Here is a 23,083-nt window from a genome sequence, read left to right as displayed (position 1 = left end):
GGGAGGCATACAAGTCTAATTTATTATTATTATTATTATTATTATTATTATTATTATTATTATTAATTATTATTATTATTATTATCAGAGAAATGGTTATCCAGCATGGTTGTATTTCTATTTCAGTGTTTCCCAACCTTAGCCACTTGAAGATATTTGGACTTCAACTCCCGGAATTCGCTGGCTGGGGAATTCTGGGAATTGAAGTCCAAATATCTTCAAGTGGCCAAGGTTGGGAAACACTGTTCTATTTTACGACCATGCTGTTAAAAACAGACATTTCTGGTTCTTGGCAAAATCAGAACATCCATGGCATTGTTCATCTTGCTGACCAATGGCGGGGGCTCACTTCACAGCGCGGGACTAAAGAGGCCGTTGAATGAGGTCAGTTGCGTGACCAGCCCATTTTGCCACCGTCACGACAAAGGGGCAGGCTCCCTTTTTGGGGGCTGCAAATCGAGGACTGACTAGTTTTCATGGAGACCAATGCCCCGGTCCGATAGACATTCACAGGGAGCTGCAGGAATGAGAGTTTTATAGGGATACAATGGTGTAGGGCAGAGGTAGGCTAAGTTGGCTCTTCAATGACATGTGGACTTCAACTCCCAGAATTCCTCAGCTAGCATGATTGGCTCAGGAATCCTGGGAGTTGAAGTCCACTAGTCATTAGAAAGAGCCAACGTGGCCTACCCCTGAGTGTAGGATGGTCTCCCTGCTTGGACGATGGATGATGATCTACAATGGATGATGACCTTCCAATTCTTGTTAATCTTTGCCGTCGAGCAGGCTGCATTTCTCCAGCTCTGCAGCTTTAAGACTTCAACTCCCAGAATTCTCCGGAGGAATCAACGGAAAAGAAATGGGCGTGACCAGCCTCAGGAAAAGCCAAGGGGAGGGGTGGGCCGTGGGCAAAAAACCCCCCAACACCGGCCGTTTAGGAGCACGCGCACCTCAGGACAGGGAGAGACGCGCATGCGCGAGCTTCCTCGCTTTTCTCCCCTCCCTCCAGTCTCAGGGGGCGGGCACTTCTTCACCCCTGGCGCCGCTGATTGGCTCTCCTCTACGTTCTAAGGAGGGCGATTGGCTGCGGGCGATTGGGGGCGGACAAAAGGGGCGGGGTCACCCCCTCCCCCGTCAGGGTGCGCCAGGAGACGCGGCTGACAGAAGCGGCGGGAGGCGGCGGCGGCGGAGGAGGAGGCGGCGGCCGGCGACAGGCCTCCCTCCCTCCCGCGCTCTTCTCCAGCGCCGGCCGGAGAAGATGGGCCGGGCCGGGCCGCGGTGCTGAGGAGAAGGCCGGGGCGGCGGCGGAAAGGGCGGGTCTCAGGTGAGGAGGGGCGGGGCGAGGGAGGCTTGAGTGACAGGAGCAGCAGGAAGCGACGAGGTCCGGGGAGCCCATGGAGGCCTGGCGGGTTTGGGGGGCGGCCCGCCCGGGGACGAGACGGCGGCCACCGCGGAAGGCCCGGCTCCTCTGGCGGAGGAGCTCGGAAGGAAGGCCTCTGCCCGCCGGCCTGGGGTGAGCAGGCAGGCCGGTCCTCGGGGGGGGGGGGGTCGTCTGAGATGGGGAGGGGGGCGTCTCGGCCCTCCCCGCCTCAGGTAGAGGAGAAGAACTGGGGCGGCGGCGGTGTGTGTGTGCCCTGCAACCCCTGGGGTTTCCTGGTGGTCTCCTTTCCCTGGGCTCCACTTCAACCCCGGGCGAGCTTCCTGGGACCTCACCCCCCCTTTGATGAGCTGATTTCAGACCACTATTTTGAGGGGGGAGGGTTTGGGGGGGAAGGGGGAGGAACCCCCCCATGTCTGGGCCCCCCTCCCAATAGGCCAGTCCTCGACTTACGACCTCACCAGAGCCCGAAGTGGAGCTTGCCAAAGGAGAGGGGCGGGGGGGGGGTAGAGGGAGTTTTGCCCTCATGGTGCCACCCTGTTTTAGCAACAGCAGACCTTATATAGCTGACTTTAGACTTATAGTGCAGCTTCCTAGGGCTTTCACAGCCCCTCTCTAAGCGGTTTACAGTATCAGCAATTTGACCCACCTCGGAAGGATGGAAGGCTGAGTCAGACTTGAGCCGGTGGTGAGATTTGAACCGCTGAACCTACAGCTAGCGGCTAACTGAAGTAGCCTCCAGTGCTGCACTCTAACCACTGCGCCACCCCCCAGGTCTTGCCTGTGGTCATTAGGTGAATCACTGCACTTAAGTTAGAGTGACTGGGTTGGTTAAGGCCTGGAAGGAAGGTGAACTGGCAGCTCAGGGGTAGGGTGGGAGGTCTCCATCTTTCCACCTCTGATGGGCTTGGAAGAGCCACTTCAGCAGGAAAGGGTGAGGGGCTGGGGGTGGGTGGAGCCCTCTTCTCCATCTACTTGCAGCCCAGGAGTTTCCTGGTGGTCGCTTTTCCCTGGACTCAATTTCCCCGAGGGAGGGTTCTTGGCATTCTCTTCCCTCCAGGCTGTTTTCAGGCATGGTAAAGCCAATAGGGGGTGCCAGGAGAAGGGAAGGCTACACTTTGTAGGTTGTGGGGGTGGGATGGGGAGACCCCCCTTGGCTTAGTCCCATGGGCAATTGCCTCTTCAGGCAGACTTCGACTGACAACTGCAACAGAGCCAGAAATGTATCTTGCTAAAACGAGATGCTGGTTAAGGGAGTTTTGGTCCCTTGGACCAAAGATCAAAAGCAACATGAGAAAATATATTATTTTTATTTTACTGAAAGAGTAGTAGATGCTTGGAACAAACTTCCAGCAGACATGGTTGGTAAATACACAGTAACTGAATTGAACATGCCTGGGATAAACATCCATCCATCCTAAGATAAAATACAGAAAATAGTATAAGGGCAGACTAGATGGACCATGAGGTCTTTTTATGCCGTCTGTCTTCTATGTTTCTATGGCCCTTTTTTTTTGCCTATAGTCGTTAAGTGAATCAAACAAAGATGATGAGGGGACTGGAGGCTAAAACATATGAAGAATGGTTGCAGGAACTGGGCCTGGCTAGTTTAAAGAAAAGAAGGACCAGGGGAGACAGGATAGCAGCCTTCCAGTATTTCAGGGGTTGCCACAAAGAAGAAGGAGTCAAGCTATTCTCCAAAGCCCCTGAGGGCAGAACAGAGCAAATGGGTGGAAACGAAACAGAAGGAGAGAAGCCAACTTAGAACTAAGGAGGAATTTCCTCACAGTCAGAGTAAGGATTTCTATGCTGTCCTGAGTCTCAGAAGAAGGACACCATAGAAATGAAATAAACAATCAATAAATCAAGAGATCAATCAGTGATAGTTCTCTAAGAAGTTATGAGTGCCCCAACATTGGAAGCTTTTAAGAGATGTTGATTGAACCATTTGTCTGAAGTGTTGTAGGGTTTCCTGCCTGAGCCTGAGCAGAGGGTTGGACTAGGAAGACCCTCCAAGGTTCCTTCCAACTCTGTTATTATATTTTTATTATTCAATTTTTTAATGCTGCCCTTCCTCCTTAGATTCAGGGCGGCTTACAACCTGTTAGCAATAGCACTTTTTAACAGAACCAGCCTATTGCCCACACAATCCGGGTCCTCATTTTACCCACCTCGAAAGGATGGAAGGTTGAGTTAACCTTGAGCCGGTGATGAGATTTGAACCGCTGACATACAGATCTAGCAGCTTTAGTTGCCTGCAGTGCTGCACTCTACCCACTGCGGCCCACCTCAACTCTTAATATTATATTATAATAATCTTATATTATTACTTTAATTCCGCCTCGTCTGTTCTTACTGGCTAGGAAGGGGTAACTATATGGCATTTGTTGAATTAAAATAAGAGAAAGAGAATGGACAATCGTGCAGAATGCAGCTGCGAGAGCAATCATGGGCTTCCCCAAATATGCCCATGTTACACCAACACCTCCGCAGTCTGCATTGGTTGCCGATCAGTTTCCGGTCACAATTCAAAGTGTTGGTTATGACCTATAAAGCCCTTCATGGCACCGGACCAGATTATCTCAGGGACCGCCTTCTGCTGCACGAATCCCCAGTGACCAGTTAGGTCCCACAGACTGGCTTTCTCCGGGTCCCATCAACCAAACAATGTCATTTGGCGGGACCCAGGGGAAGAGCCTTCTCTGTGGCGGCCCCCGGCCCCTCTGGAACCAACTCCCCCCAGAGATTAAGAATAGCCCCCACCCTCCTTGCCTTTCGTAAGCTGCTTAAAACCCCACCTCTGCCGCCAGGCATGGGGGAACTGAGATACTCTTTCCCCCCTCAGCCTTTACAATTTTATGGCATGGTATGTCTGTCTGTATGTTTGGTTTTTATAATAATGGGTTTTTAACTGTTTTTAGTATTGGATTATTATTATTATATGCTGTTTTATTATTGCTGTTAGCCGCCCTGAGTCTGCGGAGAGGGGCGGCATACAAATCCAATAAATAAATAAATATTTGATGGGATCGGCTCCGAGGCCTGACATCCCAGGGTGAGGGTGAGGACCCGGGTTGTGGGGGAAGGCTGGCTCTGCTAAAAAGTGCTATTGCCAAGATTTTGTAAACTGCCCTGAGTCTAAGGAGAAGGGCGGCATAAAAATCGAATACATAAATAAATCCTGTTCCCACAAAGCGATGAACCTTACGACGACAACTCTGTTTGCTCTTCAGGAAGTTCTCACGCGAATCGTTTCCTGCCATACACACCCACCCACCCACCACATTATCTCTTGTGCTCAGGAGAACACACCCACCCCACCACATATCTCTTGTGCTCAGGAGAACAAACTTTGGAGCTGCGTAAGGAGAGTTTGCCTGACCAGCCTGACGGTTCATTTGTGTTCCTCGAAAGTGGCAACTCTTATTTATTTATTTATTTATTTATTAGATTTGTATGCCGCCCCTCTCCGTAGACTCGGCACGGCTAACAACAATAATGAAACAATATGTAACAAATCTAATATTTAAATTAATTTAAAAGACCCTTATTTAAGAAACCAATCATACACACAGATATACCATGCATAACTTTTATAGGCCTAGGGGGAGGGGATATCACAGTTCCCCCGTGTCTGACGACAGAGGTGGGTTTTAAGGAGCTTATGGAAGGCAAGGAGGGTGGGGGCATTTCTGATCTCTGGGAGGAGTTGGTTCCAGAGGGTTGGGGCCGCCACAGAGAAGGCTCTTCCCCTGGGTCCCCGCCAGACGACATTGTTTAGTCGAAGGGACCCGGAGAAGGCCAACTCTGTGGGGACCTAACTGGTCGCTGGGATTCGTGCGGCAGAAGGCGGTCCTGGAGATATTCTGGTCCGATGCCAGAATATCTGCTGTTGATGTTATTTTGTGCCCTTGCAGAATGTGGGTGTGCCTGGTTTAATGGAAAGAGGGGACTAGGGGTGAGAAGGGGGCAACCTTCCAATATTTGAGGGGTTGCTACAAAGAAGAGGGAGTCAAACTATTCTCCAAAGCACCTGAGGGTAGAACAGGAAGCAACGGATGGAAAATAATCCATAGATCATAGACTGGATGAAATCAGGCTTAATAGCAGTGACTGTGAGAGGGGTCTTGGAGTCTTAATGGACAACCAATTAAATACAAGCCAGCAGGTTGTGGCAGCAGCCCCAAAAGCCAATGCACTCCTCAATTGCATTAACAGAGGGATGCAATCAGTAGTAATAGCAATAGCATTTAGACTTATATACTTCCACAGCCCTCTCTAAGCGGTTTACAGAGTCAGCCTCTTGCCCCCAACAATCCTCATTTGACCCACCTCGGAAGGATGGAAGGCTGAGTCACCGGTTGGTGGGATTTGAACTGCTGAATCTACAGCTAGCCGTTATCCTGCAGTGCTGCCCTCTAACCACTGTGCCACCCCGGCTCAAGGTCATGGGAGGTGCTAACACCACCCTTTAAAGCAGTGTTTCCCAACCTTGGCAACTTGAAGATATTTGGACTTGAGGTCCCAGAATTCGTTGTGAGACAAGCTGGCTGGAGAATTCTGGGAATTTCTCCACTCCCTTTAAAGATGTGGTTATTGAAACGGAGGTTTCTACTCCTCTTAACCCCAAAACCGTTAACCTTAGACCAGTGTTTCCCAACCTTGGCCACTTGAAGATATTTGGACTTCAACTCCCAGAATTCCCCAGCCAGCAAACGCTGGCTGGGGAATTCTGGGAGTTGAAGTCCAAATATCTTCAAGTGGCCAAGGTTGGGAAACACTGCCTTAGACTATCTATAATCGACATCTCCCCCTTTCTAAGGTCTGTAAGGGGCGTGCATAAGCGCACCGTTGTGCCTACCATCCCTGTCCTATTGTCTTCTATCTCTTCTTTTTATCGTTACTTATCTAATGTTTTATTTGTACAAATTACCACCCTATAATTGTTTGACCAAAATAAGTAAATAAAATAAATAAGGGATGTCCAAGTGCCGCCTCTATGTTGGTGGAGGCAGGCAGGGTTCCCTGGGGTCCCATTTGTTGGGGGTCAAGGGAAAGGGAGGGTCTTGCCTTCTCCTTCTGCTCGAGATCCCCATGGACAATTGGTGGGCCACTGTGGGACACAGAATGCTGGACTCGGTGGGCTTTGGCCTGATTCAGCAGGGCTCTTCTTAGGTTCTTATGCCCGCGCTCTGAGAGAGGGGAAGGCTCAAGGAACTTCCAGAAAACCTATAACTCCCCCCCCCCGAGCTATAGTTAGTCCTCAAATAGCAACAATTCATTTAGTGACCATTTGAAGTTACAGGGGGCGCTGAAAAGAAGTGACCTGCGACCAGTTTTTCACACCTGCTCTGCAACATCCCCACATGGTCACGTGATCTAAATTCACATGGTTGGCCATTGACTCTATTTACGACAGTTGCGCTTTCCAGGATCATGTGATCCGCTTTTTGCGACCCTTCCAACCAAGCCGACAGGGGAACCAGATTCACTTTGTGTTGTGTTCACTTTTTGTTCACCTTAATGACGGCCCTGATGTACTTAACGGCGGCAAGAAAAGTTGTAAAACGGGGGTGGAACTCCCTTAACAGCTGCCTTGTTAGCATGTGTGCCTGTGTGTAATATGTAGGTACACATATGGCATACATGCATAGAACTAAATAGTATATTTAATTTAAATAGTATATTTAACTAAATCCTTCAGAAGAGAAATATTTAGGGATAGTGATTTCTTACAGTCTCAAAATGGGTGAACAGTGCAGTCGGGCAGTAGGAAAAGCAAGTAGAATGCTTGGCTGCATAGCTAGAGGCATAACAAGCAGGAAGAGGGAGATTGTGATCCCCTTATATAGAATGCTGGTGAGACCACATTTGGAATACTGTGTTCAGTTCTGGAGACCTCACCTACAAAAAGATATTGACAAAATTGAAGGGGTCCAAAGACGGCCTACAAGAATGGTGGAAGGTCTTAAGCATAAAACGTATCAGGAAAGACTTCATGAACTCAATCTGTCTAGTCTGGAGGACAGAAGGGAAAGGGGGGGGGACATGATCGAAACATTTAAATATGTTAAAGGGTTAAATAAGGTTCAGGAGGGAAGTGTTTTTAATAGGAGAGTGAACACAAGAACAAGGGGACACAATCTGGGGTCAGTTGGCGGAAAAATCAAAAGCCACGTGAGAAAATATTATTTTACTGAAAGAGTAGTAGATTCTTGGAACAAACCTTCCATCAGACGTGGTTGGTCAATCCACAGTCATTGAATTTAAACATGCCTGGGATAAACATAGATCCATCCTAAGATAAAATACAGGAAATAATATAAGGGCAGACCAGATGGACCAGGAGGTCTTTTTCTGCTGTCAATCTTCTATGTTTCTATATTTTGGATGTTGAGTAATAGTAAATAGAGAGGGAAATTGTGTCTCTTTGAGGCGAGGAGAGGCTGGGCACCCTAACCTTTGACGTGAGTGACGTTAAGTTGGCCACATTAAGCCAGTCACATGACCTTTAAGCCACTCCCCTGGTCACATAAATCATCGCCACCCCCACCTGGTCACATGGCTGACAAGCCACACCCAGAAAATAAGCCACGCCCACAGTATGGTAGTAAAAAAAATTGCAGCCCTTCCCTGCTTTCACGGTCCCTTTTGACCAGGGGTCTTCAAACTTGGCAACTTTAAGACTTGTGGACTTGAACACCCAGAATTCTCTAGCCAGCTGTGCTGGCTGGAGAATTCTGGGAGTTGAAGTCCACAAGTCTTAAAGCTGCCAAGTTTGAAGACCTCTGCTTCTGACACTGTTTTATCACAGCTTGCTTCGCGTGGCTGTTCATTCTTCTCTTGTGGTATTTGTGCTGGTTTCTTTGATCCTGAAACAGGGCGATGGTGTTTCCTTCAGGCCTACCTGGATCCCACCGGCAGGTTCCGGAGGATGCTCTGTTTTGTTAACCATGAACAAAATCAAGGCAACATGAATTCATCACTTTGCTCTCTCTGACTGTCAGCCGGAAGGAAATTTGTGCCGTTTGGTGTGCTGGAAAGCGTAGCACACAGCGGCTGGATTATTTTGTCACTTTCTGCCTTGGGGCTAACGGTGGGAAATCAGAGCGGGTTGCTTTTATTAGTCCCATGTCGGGAGCTGATACCCATCTGTTAAACGTGTGGCTGTGCAGAGTCACCAATCGATCTGTTCTGACCCACATTCTGTAGAGCTGCGTGTTAATATAAGGCAGCATTTCTCAAATAGTGGGGCGGGTTCCCCTGAGAGGGCATGGACCGATGTCAGGGGGGCGAGAGACCATGGAGAATGTCCTTTTTTTGTCCCAGTTGAACAGGGTTTTTTTTGCACCAAACAATAGTACACAGCACAGAGTAGGAGATATGAAGTGCAGATAACATAACTTAAGAAGAGCCTGCTGAATCAGGCCAAAGCCCATCGAGTCCAGCATTCTGTGTCACACAGTGGCTCACCAATTGTCCATGGGGATCTTGAGCAGAAAGAGAAGGCAAGACCCTCCCTTTCCCCTGACCCCCAACAAGTGGTACTCAAGGGAAGCCTGCCTGCCTCAACCAACATAGAGGCGGCACTTGGACATCAGTGTTCCCTCTAATTTTTTGGGGGGTGGGTGGGTGGAAAAGTATAGTGTCTGAGCGGCAGTCCCTTCGGGACTGGGCGGCACAGAAATAATAAATAAACAAACAAACAAACAAATAAAAAACCCCACCCTATTTTGCCTCAGAGAATTTCAAAATAAAATACTGTACTGTGTGTCTATAACAGTGAGCTCATAATAGGGCAACTCTATCAATATCAAAATGCCACTTAAATAGTTGAGCTAGTTTCAAACTAGATTTTGATTTTCTTTCTCTCTTCCTTACTCCCATTCTTTTTCTTTCTCTTTTCCTTCCTCTCTTTTTTCTATCTGTTTCTCTCTCTTCCTCTCTCTCTCCTTCCCTCTCACTCTTTCCCTCTCAGCTTCTGGGCAGGTTTGGAAAACTCTGAGTTGATGATGATTTTTAAGTGAGCGATTGCTCACTGCTCAGCTTAGAGGGAACTATGTTGGACATCTGTTTCAATAACCACCGATACACTTGGCATCCATGAATCTGACTCATCCTGCCTTGAAGCTATCAAAGCTGACAGCTGTCACGACCTCTTCTGGAAGTGAATTCCATCAACCATGGACCTTCTGGGTGAAGAAATATTTCCCTTGATTTGTCCCCACTTTCTTACCTATCAGCTTTAGGGAGGGCCCCCTCGTCCTAGTATTGTGTGATAGAGAAAATAATTTTTCTCTATCCACCTTTTCTATGCCATGCATGATTTTATACACTTCGATCAAGTCACCCCTTCAACGCTTTTTTTCAAGGCTGAAGAGACCAAGGCGTTGCAACCTGGTATCTTAAGGGAGGGGCTCCATTTCCTTGATCATTCTTGTTGCCCCTTTTTTGCACCTTTTCCAGTTCCATTCTATCCTTCTTGAGGTGCGGTGTCCAGAACTGTACACAGTACTCCATAACAAACCCTTAAGAGGCCCCATGGAAAAATATTTAACAGGGATGAAAAGAAAGGAGGAGAGAGACAGAGGTAATGAGACTAACGTAAGTCTCCCAAAAGCTAAGATGAGGAAATATGACGAAGCGAATGTAGCGCTTGGCTTCACTGTGACTATGGTGGAAGATGAAAAAAGACTGGTATGTTTACCGTGTCTAAAAATGTTGGTGGTGGACGGCATGAAGCCAAATAAATTAAGGCGTCACTTAAAAATATTGCACCCCAATCAGGCTGATAAGCCGCTTGAATTTTTCAGTGAAAACATGTTGAATATTGCAAACAATCGTCCCAGCAAAGAGTGGGGGGGGGGGGGGGGGGGCACGAAATGTTTACTTCTTTTTAGGGGGGGTGCGTAACAGAAAACAATTGAGAAACACTGATATAAAGCAACTGTCACTTGGAATGGAGTTCTTTTCAGGTGGGGAGGGGGAGTAGAACATCTAACTCCTTAGCATCAGAGCATGCTAATAATAATATAAGAAATGACTGATGATTTGTTTCTGAAAAAAACTTTCTTAACAAGCACCTAGAAGCCAAGAGGAACATACAGATTACGGATTATATTATTATTAGAGTTGGAAGGGACCTTGTAGGTCATCTAGTCCAACCCCCTGCTCTAGTTTCTAGAGCCAAGTTTCAGTTTTGTAGGGTTTATAGTTGTGGAGTTTCATGTTCAGTGAGTGGTATTTGGCTGGTATATCTATAGATGTCCCTCTAAGGGGGAAAGGCTTTCCTGACCGTCCCAGGCTGCGGTGGGACCTTTGGTCTCCTCTATCCGTTGCCCGCAGCCAGGAGGGCCAAAGGTTGGGGGCCACGGGGGTTTGTTGCATCAGGGCAGGAAGAGATCCAGGCCCAGAGGTGCTTTTTCCCACTGGTGTGGTTCAGAAAGTTGTTTTTTCTCCCCAGAGGCAAAACAATATCCGTTCTTCCAAGCGGCCAGGTTATATATTTATTTTGCAAAAAAGATAAGCGCTTCTTCCACTCACGGTCACTTTGATTGGAGCCTCTTTTGGAAAACAAAAAGGGGCAGAGGGACGTTTCCTCCCCACATTCCTCTTCCTTCCAAAGTGATAAAACTTTTGTGTTTGCGTCCAGGAAGAGCCAGGATCAATCCCTGCCTCACTGAGTCACCGTTGCTACGAGGTTCGCCCAGAAAGTAACGCACCACATTTTTCCCCCTCCAACAATGATTTATTGAACACAGTGAAACTTACACACAAGAAAGAAGGATGTTTCTTCCACACTCCCTATTTTTCCACGTAATCTCCGTCCCCGTTCTATGGCCTTCCTCCAGCGAGACACAAGGGGCGTGTATATCCCATCGCTATCACTCCTTGTTCTGGCCACGAAGCCATTTCTGCTCTGCCGACCCGTCTTCTAATGGCCTCCCCCTCTGTGCTCGGCGACTAACCGTCCTTCTGTCGACTGCAGGATTCTCCATCAACTGCACACAAACGTTGGTGAATGTTCCCAACAGTTTATTTCTCCGCAGCAAGAAATCCAATGGCGATACGCTGCTTGTAATGTATATATCACTTACAGATGCCATTTCGAAACGCGGCTGCAGCTACGCTCTCTGTCTGAAGAAATGCAAAATTTACACACTCACTCCTGACCATTCAAATAATGTATATGTAAAGTTTCGCATTCGTGCCATTACTGCAGGCTGAGAAAAAAAATGTGGTGCATTACTTTTTGGGCGACCCTCGTAGCCTCTGTTTCCAGAAGGCTTTTCTCCCCTTGTGGCTTTTAACCCACCACTTTTAACGGGGGCTGGTGGTGGGGTCGGAGGGGATTTTCCACCCCGGCTTCTCTTTCTTGTAGGAGTCTCTGCCGGCTGCCAGAATTGCAGGATAGGTGTTGTGTGTCTTTACAAAACACACACACACACACGCCAGTTCAGGGGAAGAGTCCAGTCATATCACAATGTATTAGCTCAGGCGTGAAATCTATTTCCCTTCCCCAGCAGTTTGGAAGGAGGTGCACGCTCCACTTTTTGGACCTTGCTCCGCTCGTGCACTTTTATCTGTTTATCTATTGATAAATATACATATATTTTTACAATCAAACTGATAGAATCCCATGTTCATTCTTTAACTAGACACCAGCATATACATTTATACAGTGTGCAGGAAATACAGTTTAAATGAATGATGTATAAATGAAAACTTAACCTTAAGACAATTTATTTGTTTATATTTATTAATTTGACTTGTATGCCACCCACGCCTGCAGGGCTCAGTTTACCGTAGAATTCTCTCTCTCTTTCCCTCCTCTTTCTCTCTCATTCTTTTTCTCTTTCTCTTTCTCTCGCATAGAAACATAGAAGACTGACGGCAGAGAAAGACCTCATGGTCCATCTAGTCTGCCCTTATACTATTTCCTGTGTTTTATCTTAGGATGGATATATGTTTATCCCAGGCATGTTTAAATTCAGTGACTGTGGATTTACCAACCACGTCTGCTGGAAGTTTGTTCCAAGCATCTACTACTCTTTCAGTAAAATAATATTTTCTCATGTTGCCTTGGATCTTTCCCCCAACTAACTTCAGATTGTGTCCCCTTGTTCTTGTGTTCACTTTCCTATTAAAAACATTTCCCTCCTGGACCTTATTTAACCTATCCTGGACACAAACTGTTTCAACTCCTACCCTCATAATGTCACTACAGAGCACTGCACACCAAGACAACTAGACACAAGAACAGTTTTTTCCCCGAACGCCCTCACTCTGCTAAACAAATAATTTCCTCAACACTGTCAGACCTTTAACTAAATCTGCACTTCTATTTCTACTAGTTTTTTCTCATCATTCCTTTCACCCATTTCCTCCCACTTAGGACTGCACGACTGTAACCTATTGCTTGTATCCTAAGATTTTTATTAATATTGATTGTTTCTTCATTGCTTATTTGACCCCTCTGACAATCATTAAGTGTTGTACCCCATGATTCTTGACAAATGTATATTTTCTTCTATGTACACTGAGAGCATCTGCACCAAGACAAATTCCTTGTGTGTCCAATCACACTTGGCCAATAAAAATTATATTCTATTCTACTCATTCTTTTTCTCTTTCTTTCTCTCTCATTTCTATTTTTCTCATTCTCTTTGTCTCTTCCTTTCTTTCTTTCTCTCTCATTCTTTTTCTCTTTTTCTCATTCTCTCTTTCCCTCCTTTTTCTCTCATTCTTTTTCTCATTCTATTTTTCTCATTTTCTCTTTCTCATTCTCATTTTCTCTTTTTTCTCATTTTCTCATTCTCTCTTTCCCTCCTCTTTCTCTTTCATTCTTTTTCTCATTCTCTTTTTTTCATTCTCTTTCTCCTCTCCAGCTTACCATGAACCTGCTGCTGCTGTCTGTCTGCTGAACCCAGCATCCCCCTTGTTGCCATGACAACAGGTGATTGCTGCCACCTCCCTGGCTCGCTCTGTGACTGCCCGGGCAGTGCCACCTTGTCCAAGTCCGTAGAAGATTCAGATCTCGGATGCCCCCAGTACGTCACCCAAGTCACGGCCAAGGACGGCCGGCTCCTCTCGACGGTCATCAAAGCCCTGGGCACCCAGAGGTGAGGCCAGGTCAATCCTGGGTTAGAGCTGGGAGTGGGGGTGGGAGGGCTTGCCAGCTGCGAGAGCCGAGCAGGAGCTGGATGGACACCTCCGATGATGCAAGAGTTGGATGGACAATCCCTCTGCTTCAGTTCCAAGCCGGGCAGAAGATGCTGGAGGCCGATTGATTTCTGACAGTCTCAAAATGGGTGAACAGTGCAGTCAGATGGTAGGAAAAGCAAGTAGGATGCTTGGCTGCATAGCTAGAGGTAGAACAAGCAGGAAGAGGGAGATTGTGATCCCCTTATATAGAGTGCTGGTGAGACCCCATTTGGAATACTGTGTCTAGTTTATTTATTTATTTATTATTTAGATTTGTATGCCGCCCCTCTCCGTGAACTCGGGGCGGCTCACAACAGGCATAAACAAATCGTACAAATCCAAATAGATTCAAATAAATTTAAATATTTAAAAAAGTTTAAAAAAGAACCCCGATATACTAACAAGCACACACACAAACATACCATACATAAATTGTACGTGCCCGGGGGAGATGTTTCAGTTCCCCCATGCCTGACGACAAAGGTGGGTTTTAAGAACTTTACGAAAGGCAGGGAGAGTAGGGGCAGTTCTAATCTCCGGGGGGAGTTGGTTCCAGAGAGTCGGGGCCGCCACAGAGAAGGCTCTTCCCCTGGGGCCCAACAACCGACATTGTTTAGTTGACGGGACCTGGAGAAGGCCCACTCGGTCGCTGGGATTCGTGCGGCAGGAGGCGGTCTTGGAGGTATTCTGGTCCAATGCCATGAAGGGCTTTAAAGGTCATAACCAACACTTTGAATTGTGACCGGAAATTGATCGGCAACCAATGCAGACTGCGGAGTGATGGCGAAACATGGGCATATCTTGGGAAGCCCATGACTGCTCTCGCAGCTGCATTCTGCACAATCTGGAGACCTAGTTCTGGAGACCTCGCCTACAAAAAGATATTGATCAAATTGAATGGGTCCAAAGACAGGCTACAAGAATGGTGGAAGGTCTTAAGCATAAAACGTATCAGGAAAGACTTCATGAACTCAATCTGTATAGTCTGGAGGACAGAAGGAAAAGGGGGGGACATGATCGAAACATTTAAATATGTTAAAGGGTTAAATAAGGTCCAGGAGGGAAGTGTTTTTAATAGGAAAGTGAACACAAGAACAAGGGGACACAATCGGAAGTTAGTTGGGGGAAAGATCAAAAGCAACATGAGAAAATATTATTTTACTGAAAGAGTAGTAGATCCTTGGAACAAACTTCCAGCAGACGTGGTTGATAAATCCACAGTCACTGAATTGAAACATGCCTGGGATAAACATAGATCCATCCTAAGATAATATACAGGAAATAGTATAAGGGCAGACTAGATGGGCCATGAGGTCTTTTTCTGCCGTCAGTCTTCTATGTTTCTATGATTGGAAAGATACAGAATGCTGGACTCGAAGGGCTCTGGCCTGATTCAGCAGGGCTCTTCCTAGGTTCTTATGTTCTTAAAGATTTGCCACGAATTAAAACTGTCCTTCGCCCTGTTTGTGAGGCTGGCTATGTTTCTATATCTCCTTCCTGGTGGTGAGGACGGCAAAGAAAGGCTGACCAGGGGTGGGAGTCGCCCCTGAGGATTTTCCTCTCCGCCCTTTCTCTCCAGAGAAAATCCAGGGGGCCATTTTCTGACTTCGATTCCCCCCCTCCCCTCCTTTTTCTCTCCCCCCTCCCCCCTCCCGTTCCCTTTCTAGTGATGGCCCCATCTGTCGCATCTGCCACGAAGGAGGGAACGGGGAGGCCTTGCTTTCCCCCTGCGACTGCACGGGCACCTTGGGGACCGTCCACAAGAGCTGCCTGGAGAAGTGGCTGTCTTCCTCCAACACCAGCTACTGCGAGCTCTGCCACACGGTCTTTGCAGTGGAACGGCGGCCCCGGCCTCTGACAGAGGTGGGTATTTATTTATTTATTTATTTATTCATTCATTCATTCATTCATTTATTTATTGGATTTGTATGCCGCCCCTCTCCGTGGACTCGGGGCGGCTAACAACAGTGGTAAAAACAGCATGTAGAAATCCAATACTAAAACAGCTAAAAACCCTTGTTATAAAACCAATCATACATACAAACATACCATGCATAAATTGTAGAAGCCTAGGGGGAAAGAATATCTCAGTTCCCCCATGCCTGACGACAGAGGTGGGTTTTGAGGAGTTTATGAAAGGCAAGGAGGGTGGGGGCTATTCTAATCTGGGGGGAGTTGGTTCCAGAGGACTGGGGCCGCCACAGAGAAGGCTCTTCCCCTGGGTCCCGCTAAGCGGCATTGTTTAGTTGACGGGACACAGAGAAGACCCACTCTGTGGGACCTAACTGGTCTCTGAAATTCGTGTGGCAGGAGGCGGTCCCGGAGATATTCTGGTCCGATGCCATGAAGGGCTTTATAGGTCATAATCAACACTTTGAATTGTGACCGGAAACTGATCGGCAACCAATGCAGACTGTGGAGTGTTGGTGTTACATGAGCATTTTGGGAAAGGCCATGATTGCTCTCGCAGCTGCATTCTGCACGATCTGAAGTTTCCAAACACTTTTCAAAGGTAGCCCCATGTAGAGAGCGTTACAGTAGTTGAGCCTCGAGGTGATGAGGGCATGAGTGACCCCCTTGGTTGCTACTACCGAGAGGGGAAGGCTTTGGGGGGGGGGGAAGAGATCATATGTGCGTGTGTGTATTTGTTTTTTTTAATTAATATTTTTATTGATTTTTATAATATAAAACACACACACAACATATAACATGTGCTCAGTGATCCCACCACCAGACAATCAATCATACCCCACCACCAGTTGGGGGTATTTCTTGTATAAATCATTTAAACCCAAGAGTGAAATATTTCTTTACATATTATAGAGTGATTCCAACTTGTTCCTTATAGCTTGGTCTCGGATCCTACTCGCCATATATCGTGCTACCTTGTCCCATCGCCCCATCAGCTGTTGCAAATCAGTTTCATTCATCAAATTCATCCTTTTATCCATAATCTCGAATTGAATGTGGTCCACCATATACCTATACCAATTTTGCATTGTCCATTTTGTCGCATCCTTCCACCCCAAGACTATGACCGCCTGAGCGCTTTCTATCGCTGCTTGTTTTATTTCTCTGTATTCTCCCATCTCACTACTTTTTACTAGTACTACCATTTCCTTAGTAATTGTCCATCTTATATTTAATATCCTATTAATATCCTCTTGCACTTTTTTGCCAAAAATTCTGCACCACTGGGCATTCCCAGAGCATATGCATAAACACTCCTTTATCTTGGCACCCAACAGATCCCTTTAACCTTCTGCTGAAAGTGTGCAAGTTGAATGGGTGTGTAATACCACATTATTATTATTATTATTATTATTATTATTATTATTATTATTATTATTATTATTATTAAAACCATACAACACATACATACCAAATATAAAATCCTGGGGGAGGATGTCTCAGTTCCCCCATGCCTGGCGATAAAGGTGGGTCTTGAGTATTTTGCGAAATTATGTATTATGTCACGCACAAGGAGAGAGTTCTCTTGGCCCATCTGGGACCAACTTTGATGGGTCGGAGGAATGGGTGTGGTGCGGTCAGCCTCTTGACACGACCCATCGCGGTATTCTTCCGGGTGGCCTGAGACGGCCTTCGGGCACCACCTCTCGGACCAATAAAGGACTCACACAGTTGGCCTTCTCCAGGTTCTGTCGGCCAGACAGTGTCGATTGGCGGGGCCATAGGGAAGAGCCTTCTCTGTGGTAGCACCGGCACTCTGGGACCAAGTATGCCCTGAGTTCCATACTGCTCCCACTCTCCTGCAGTCAGGTCTGAGGCTGTTGAGTGAAACATCTTCTAGATCCGGATACAAAAAGTTTGGATGTTTTCATTAAGGGTTTGTTTAATGGATTTTTAACCTTAGATGATATTTTTGCTGTAAGCCTCCCAGAGTCCTTTGGGAGCTGGGCGGCATAGAAATTAGATCAGTGTTTCCCAACATTGGCAACTTGAAGATATTTGGACTTCAACTCCCAGAATTCTTCAGCCAGCGTTCGCTGGCTGGGGCATTCTGGGAATTGAGTTCCAAATATCTCCAAGTTGCCAAGGTTGGGAGACACTGATTTCTGACAGTCTCAAAATGGGTGAGAAGTGTGGTCGGGCGGTAAGAAAAGCATGTAGGATGCTTGGCTGCATAGCTAGAGGTATAACAAGCAGGAAGAGGGATATTGTGATCCTGCTATATAGAGCACTGGTGAGACCCCATTTGGAATACTGTGTTCAGTTCTGGAGACCTCACCTACAAAAAGATATTAACAAAATTGAAGGGGTCCAAAGACGGGCTACAAGAATGGTGGAAGGTCTTAAGCATAAAACGTATCAGGAAAGACTTCATGAACTCAATCTGTAGAGTCTGGAGGACAGAAGGAAAAGGGGGACATGATCGAAACATTTAAATATATTAAAGGGTTAAATAAGGTCCAGGAGGGAAGTGTTTTTAATAGGAAAGTGAACACAAGAACAAGGGGACACAATCTGATGTTAGTTGGGGGAAGGATTAGAAGTAATGTGAGAAAATATTTTACTGAAGGAGTAGTAGATCCTTGGAACAAACTTCCAGCAGACGTGGTTGGCCAATCCACAGGAACTGAATTGAAACATGCCTGGGATAAACATAGATCCACCCTAAGATAAAATACAGGAAATAGTATAAGGGCAGACTAGATGGACCATGAGGTCTTTTTCTGTCGTCAGTCTTTTATGTTTCTACGATTTTTTTTCTGCCTCTGCGGCTTCCGGGAACTTTCTCTGAAGTGTCCAGGGGACGAAACGGCCTTTCCCAAGGCTGAAAATCCGCTGGCCAGCCCGGGCATGCGCACTGGAGCTGAAACATGCCCTCCCCTATGGTTCCATGTGCCATCCCTGGCACACGTACCACAGGTTCGCCATCGCTGCTTGAGAGTCTCCTGCAGGGGGGGCTGGACTAGAAGACCTCCGAGGTCCCCTTGCGATGTGTCACCCGCTGTTCTCTTTGTCCTCCCGCTGCAGTGGCTGAGGCACCCAGGACCCCGCAACGAGAAGCGGACGCTGTTCTGTGACATGGCCTGCTTCCTCTTCATCACCCCCGCTGGCGGCCATCTCGGGCTGGCTCTGCTTGAGAGGCGCCCAGGACCACATGCAGTTCAACAGCCACCTGGAGGCCATCGGCCTCATTGCCCTGACCATCGCCCTCTTCACCATCTACGTCCTCTGGACCCTGGTCAGTGCTCACGGACGGCTTGGCTGGCCCCTCTCACGCTTCCAATACTGCCAGTCGCGCCCCTCGGGAGGGACCTCGGCTTTCCTGCCTGCAATTCCCAAGAGTTCCTGGGAAGGAGCCGGTCTTGCCGACACGGGATGGGACCCGCTCTTTGGCCAGGCTGGACGCTCTTCCTTTCCTTGCCGTGGTGGGGTTGCAAGGGTCAGAGCTGTTGATGTCACAGCGGTCAGGAGTGGCGATTTCTACATTCACTGGGAGCTTAGGAGGCCCAATTTCCTGGAGTTTTGTCCACTAGAAGGATGGTCAGCGATTAAGGCTGTCAGGGTTCCAAGTTAATACACCCATAGTAAATCTCTCTAGTCTGGAGGACAGAAGGGACAGGGGGGATAAAATTGAACAGGTCCAAAGACGGGCCACAAAAATAGTGGAAGGTCTCGAGCATAAAACCTATCAGGAAAGACTTCATGAACTCAATCTGTATAGTCTGGTGGACAGAAGGAAAAGGGGGAACAGGATCAAAACATTTACCGTAAATATATTAAAGCGATTAATGCGTGCAAGCCCAAAATTCACCCCTTTTGCCAGCCGAAGCACCCGTTTTTGCACTGCTGGGATTCCCCTGAGGCTCCCCTCCACGGGAAACCCCACCTCCAGACTTCTGTTGCCAGCGATGCACCCGTTTTTGCGATGCTGGGATTCTCCTGCAGCATTGCAAAAATGCGGAAGTCCGGAGGTGGGGTTTCCCATGGAGGGGAGCCTCAGGGGAATCCCAGCAGCGCAAAAACGGGTGCTTCGCTGGCAACGGAGGGTCTGGAGGTGGGGATTCCCAATGAGGGGGGCCTTCGCCTGGCAATGGAAGTCCGGAGCTGGGGCATCCCAGCGGCCGCAGCGGGTTCGTAAGGTGAAAATAGTTTGGAAGAAGAGGCAAAAAAATCTTAAACCCCGGGTTCGTATCTCGAAAAGTTTGTATGACAAGGGGTTTGTAAGACGAGGTATCACTGTACAATGTATTTTTTGGTGTGGGGGTGGGGGGTGGAGACTGCAGTTTAAACCACAGCATGGTAAATATTAATTATCCATGTTGGAAATGGGTAAGAGAGTCCTTGGCGTACTGCTGTTGAGTGGCCATTCAGAGTTACAATGGCGTTTGTGTGTGTGTGGGGGGGGGGGCTGATTGTTTTACAGTCAAAATTCGGATGCTTGGCAAGTGGGTTGTGTTTATGGTGGTCGCAGTGTCCCGTGTGTGTTTGTGGTCTTCTGACAAGTCAAGTCAATTTGGGGAGACAGGAGAATTCAGATTCCCTCCATGACCGGGTTGCCTGCTAAAGCTGTTGCAGTGATTCGCTGACTAATTGTTGGCTCGGAAAGGTTAGAACCATAATGGCAAACCTATGGCACGCGTGGCACAGGTGGCACATGGAACCATATCTGCTGGCACGCGAACCGTTGCTCTGGCTTAGCTCTAGAGCAGTGTTTCCCAACCATGGCAACTTGAAGATATCTGGACTTCAACTCCCAGAATTCTGGGAGTTGAAGTCCAGATATCTTCAAGTTGCCAAGGTTGGGAAACACTGCTCTAGTGCATATGTGGGCACCCCACCAGCTGATTTTTGGCTTGCACAGAGGCTCTGGGGGGGCATGTTTGGCCTCCGGGGGGGGGGGGGAGAAGGCATTTTTCCCCTCCCCATCTCCGAGAAAGCGTCTGGAGCCTGGGGAAGGTGAAAAATGCGCCTATTGGGCCAATCAGAAGTCAGAAAATGGGGTAGCGAGGGCACATAGGGAGCATTGAATATAGGTGTGGGCGCACACACAAGTGCGATAGCATGGTTGTGCACTATTTTGGCACCCCGAGGGAAAAAAGGTTTGTCATCACTGGGCTAGAAGATAAGAACGTAAGAAGAGCCCTGCTGAATCGGGCCAAAGCCCATCGAGTCCAGCATTCTGTGGCCCCCCAATTGTCCATGGGGATCTTGAGCAGAAAGAGAAGGCAAGACCCTCCCTTTCCCCTGATCCCCAACAAGTGGTACTCGAGGGAATCCTGCCTGCCTCAACCAACATAGAGCCGGCGCATGGACATCCGTTTCAATAACCACTGATACACTTGGCATCCATGAATCTGTCTAATCCTGCCTTGAAGCTACCCAGCCTGCCTACCTCAACCAACACAGAGGCGGCACTTGGAGGTTGCAACAGGGGCCAAAACTCACTTCACCAGAGTCTCTCTTCAGCTACCGCAGATTTCGCGGCTGAGTTTGCAGGTCTTAAGGGGAGAACCGCCTGTGCCGAAATCAGAGCTGGGGGTGTGGCAGGGGCACCAAAGGGGTTGCCAGCCGATGCCCTCACCTTGTGCTTCCTTACCTGTGTCTTCCCTTTTAGTTAATTGAATTAATTGAATTTATGTGCCGCCCACTCTCTTATCCAGGTGTCTTTCCGCTACCACTGCCAGCTCTATTCCGAATGGCGGAGGACCAACCAGAAAGTGCGGCTGATGCTTCCGGACGCCCGGAACCCGTCTCCCGCCCCGCACTCCCTGCTCTCTGCCAAGCTGCTGAAGAAGAAAGCCGACGAGACCACCGTATGAGCCAGGCTGGCGCTGGTTCCTCCCCCACCCCAAATGGCGGAAGGGAGGAAGAGGAGGACTTGTCAGGACATTTCACCAGCCCAGCCGGAAGGGAAACAGGCGTCTGTTCATCGGTCAAGCCTTCCCCCCCAACCCCGCCGAAAGACAACCAATTCCCGGGTGTGTGCAATGGCGCAGGGGACCTGCCGTGGGCGCCCACCAGCCCCGCTACGTCCTCCAGGCCCAGTGGGGGCAGAGGAGAACCCCTCTCCCTCCATCCGTGTAACGATCTTATCTTATAGTCCCTTAATTATTGTTGTAATTATAATTTTATGACTGTTCTTGGTTCCGGCTCTTGTGTCCAGGGCCCTCCCCCTCTTCCTGGACATCACTGTGAAAACGCTGTGGGGTCTCCTTCCCAGGAGGGGGCCAGGGTCCCGTCCCTCCCCCATCCCAAGGGTCCAGGCCTCGTTCAGAGACACGGACAGGTGTGTAAAAAGCCACGTGCAAATCCACTTGTCCTGCTCCGGGCGGGAATGGAGGCTCTTTGGAACAAGGGCGAGATGACCCCTGCTGGCTCACCCACTCTCGGCTCCTTTCATATTTTTTGCACTATATAGATGAGGGTGGGGTCAGCGTTGTCTTTCCCCCTCCTTAGGTTCCCAGTGACGTTGCTCCCCGTATCTTAGAGCAGTGTTTCCCAACCCTGGCAACTTGGAGATATCTGGACTTCAACTCCCAGAATTCCCCAGCCAGCATTCGCTGGCTGGGGAATTCTGGGAGTTGAAGTCCAGATATCTCCAAGTTGCCAAGTTTGGGAAACACTGCCTTAGAGGACCCTGTGCTTTTGAGAACAGATCCGAATCTAAACATCCCAGGAGGAGTTTAAAAAAACCAAACCCCAACAGAAAACAAACTGGCGAACTGGAGGGTCTCTCTTTCTGTTTTTTAAAAAATAAATGCTGTAACCATCTGGATTACAGAAATAACAGCCACGGGGTCTTGAAGTCTTAATATGGCATGAACACATGACGTACCGATTTGTTAACTGGAGCTACTGTTGCTGCTGTTGGCTTCTAGCCTGGTCCACCGAACTCGACTTGTACCTGCGCCGGGCTTAGAAGCTGGGTCCGGGATTTCGTGGGCCAGAATTTCCATCCAACTTTGGGTTGGATCCAGCCTTGTTGAGAGCTTCGTGGGAAAGAGGGAGTTTTGGTTCGGAGGCTGCCCCACAAGACCGGCCCCCACCACACAGAACATAACATCTGAGGGCTGGAAAGGGGCCTTGGAGGTTGTCTAGTCCAACCCCCTTCTCAAGCTATGAGACCTTGTGCCATCTCAGTCAAGAGCTGGTCTATTTTTGAAAACCTCCACGGATGGAGTAGCCACCGCTCCAAGATGATAATACATTGGTTAATTGTTCTCACTGTCAGAAAATTTCCCCTTAACTTCTAGATTGGATCTCTCTTAAGCAATAGCACTTATTTGCAGCTCTCTAAGTGGTTTACAGCAGTGTTTCCCAACCTTGGCAACTTGAAGGTATCTGGACTTCAAGTCCCAGAATTCCCCAGCCAGCATTCAGTGGCTGGGAGATTCTGGGAGTTGAAGTCCGACACTGGTTTTACAGAGTCAGCCTCTCGCTCCCGACAGTCAGGGTCCTCATTTTATCCACCTCCAAAGGATGGAAGGCTGAGTCAACTTTGAGCCAATTTGGATCGAACTGCTGGCAGTC

General features: G+C 48.1%; 1 protein-coding gene across 1 annotated transcript; it reads left to right on the top strand.

Annotated features, from left to right (window-relative positions):
* The first annotated feature begins 1,233 nt into the window (after positions 1-1,233).
* Positions 1,234-21,692, top strand: MARCHF2 (membrane associated ring-CH-type finger 2). The gene is given in 6 exon segments (XM_070743872.1): positions 1,234-1,324; positions 13,267-13,500; positions 15,250-15,445; positions 18,581-18,655; positions 18,657-18,791; positions 21,214-21,692. Coding segments are annotated over 5 exon segments (741 nt in total). The 5' UTR covers positions 1,234-1,324; positions 13,267-13,324; the 3' UTR covers positions 21,373-21,692.
* Positions 21,693-23,083: the final 1,391 nt, after the last annotated feature.

Source organism: Erythrolamprus reginae, chromosome 1, assembly GCF_031021105.1.
Source record: "Erythrolamprus reginae isolate rEryReg1 chromosome 1, rEryReg1.hap1, whole genome shotgun sequence".
NCBI classification, from domain to species: domain Eukaryota; kingdom Metazoa; phylum Chordata; class Lepidosauria; order Squamata; family Dipsadidae; genus Erythrolamprus; species Erythrolamprus reginae.
The sequence above is the reverse complement of the archived record's forward strand: the minus strand, read 5'-3'. Positions and strand labels throughout refer to the sequence as shown.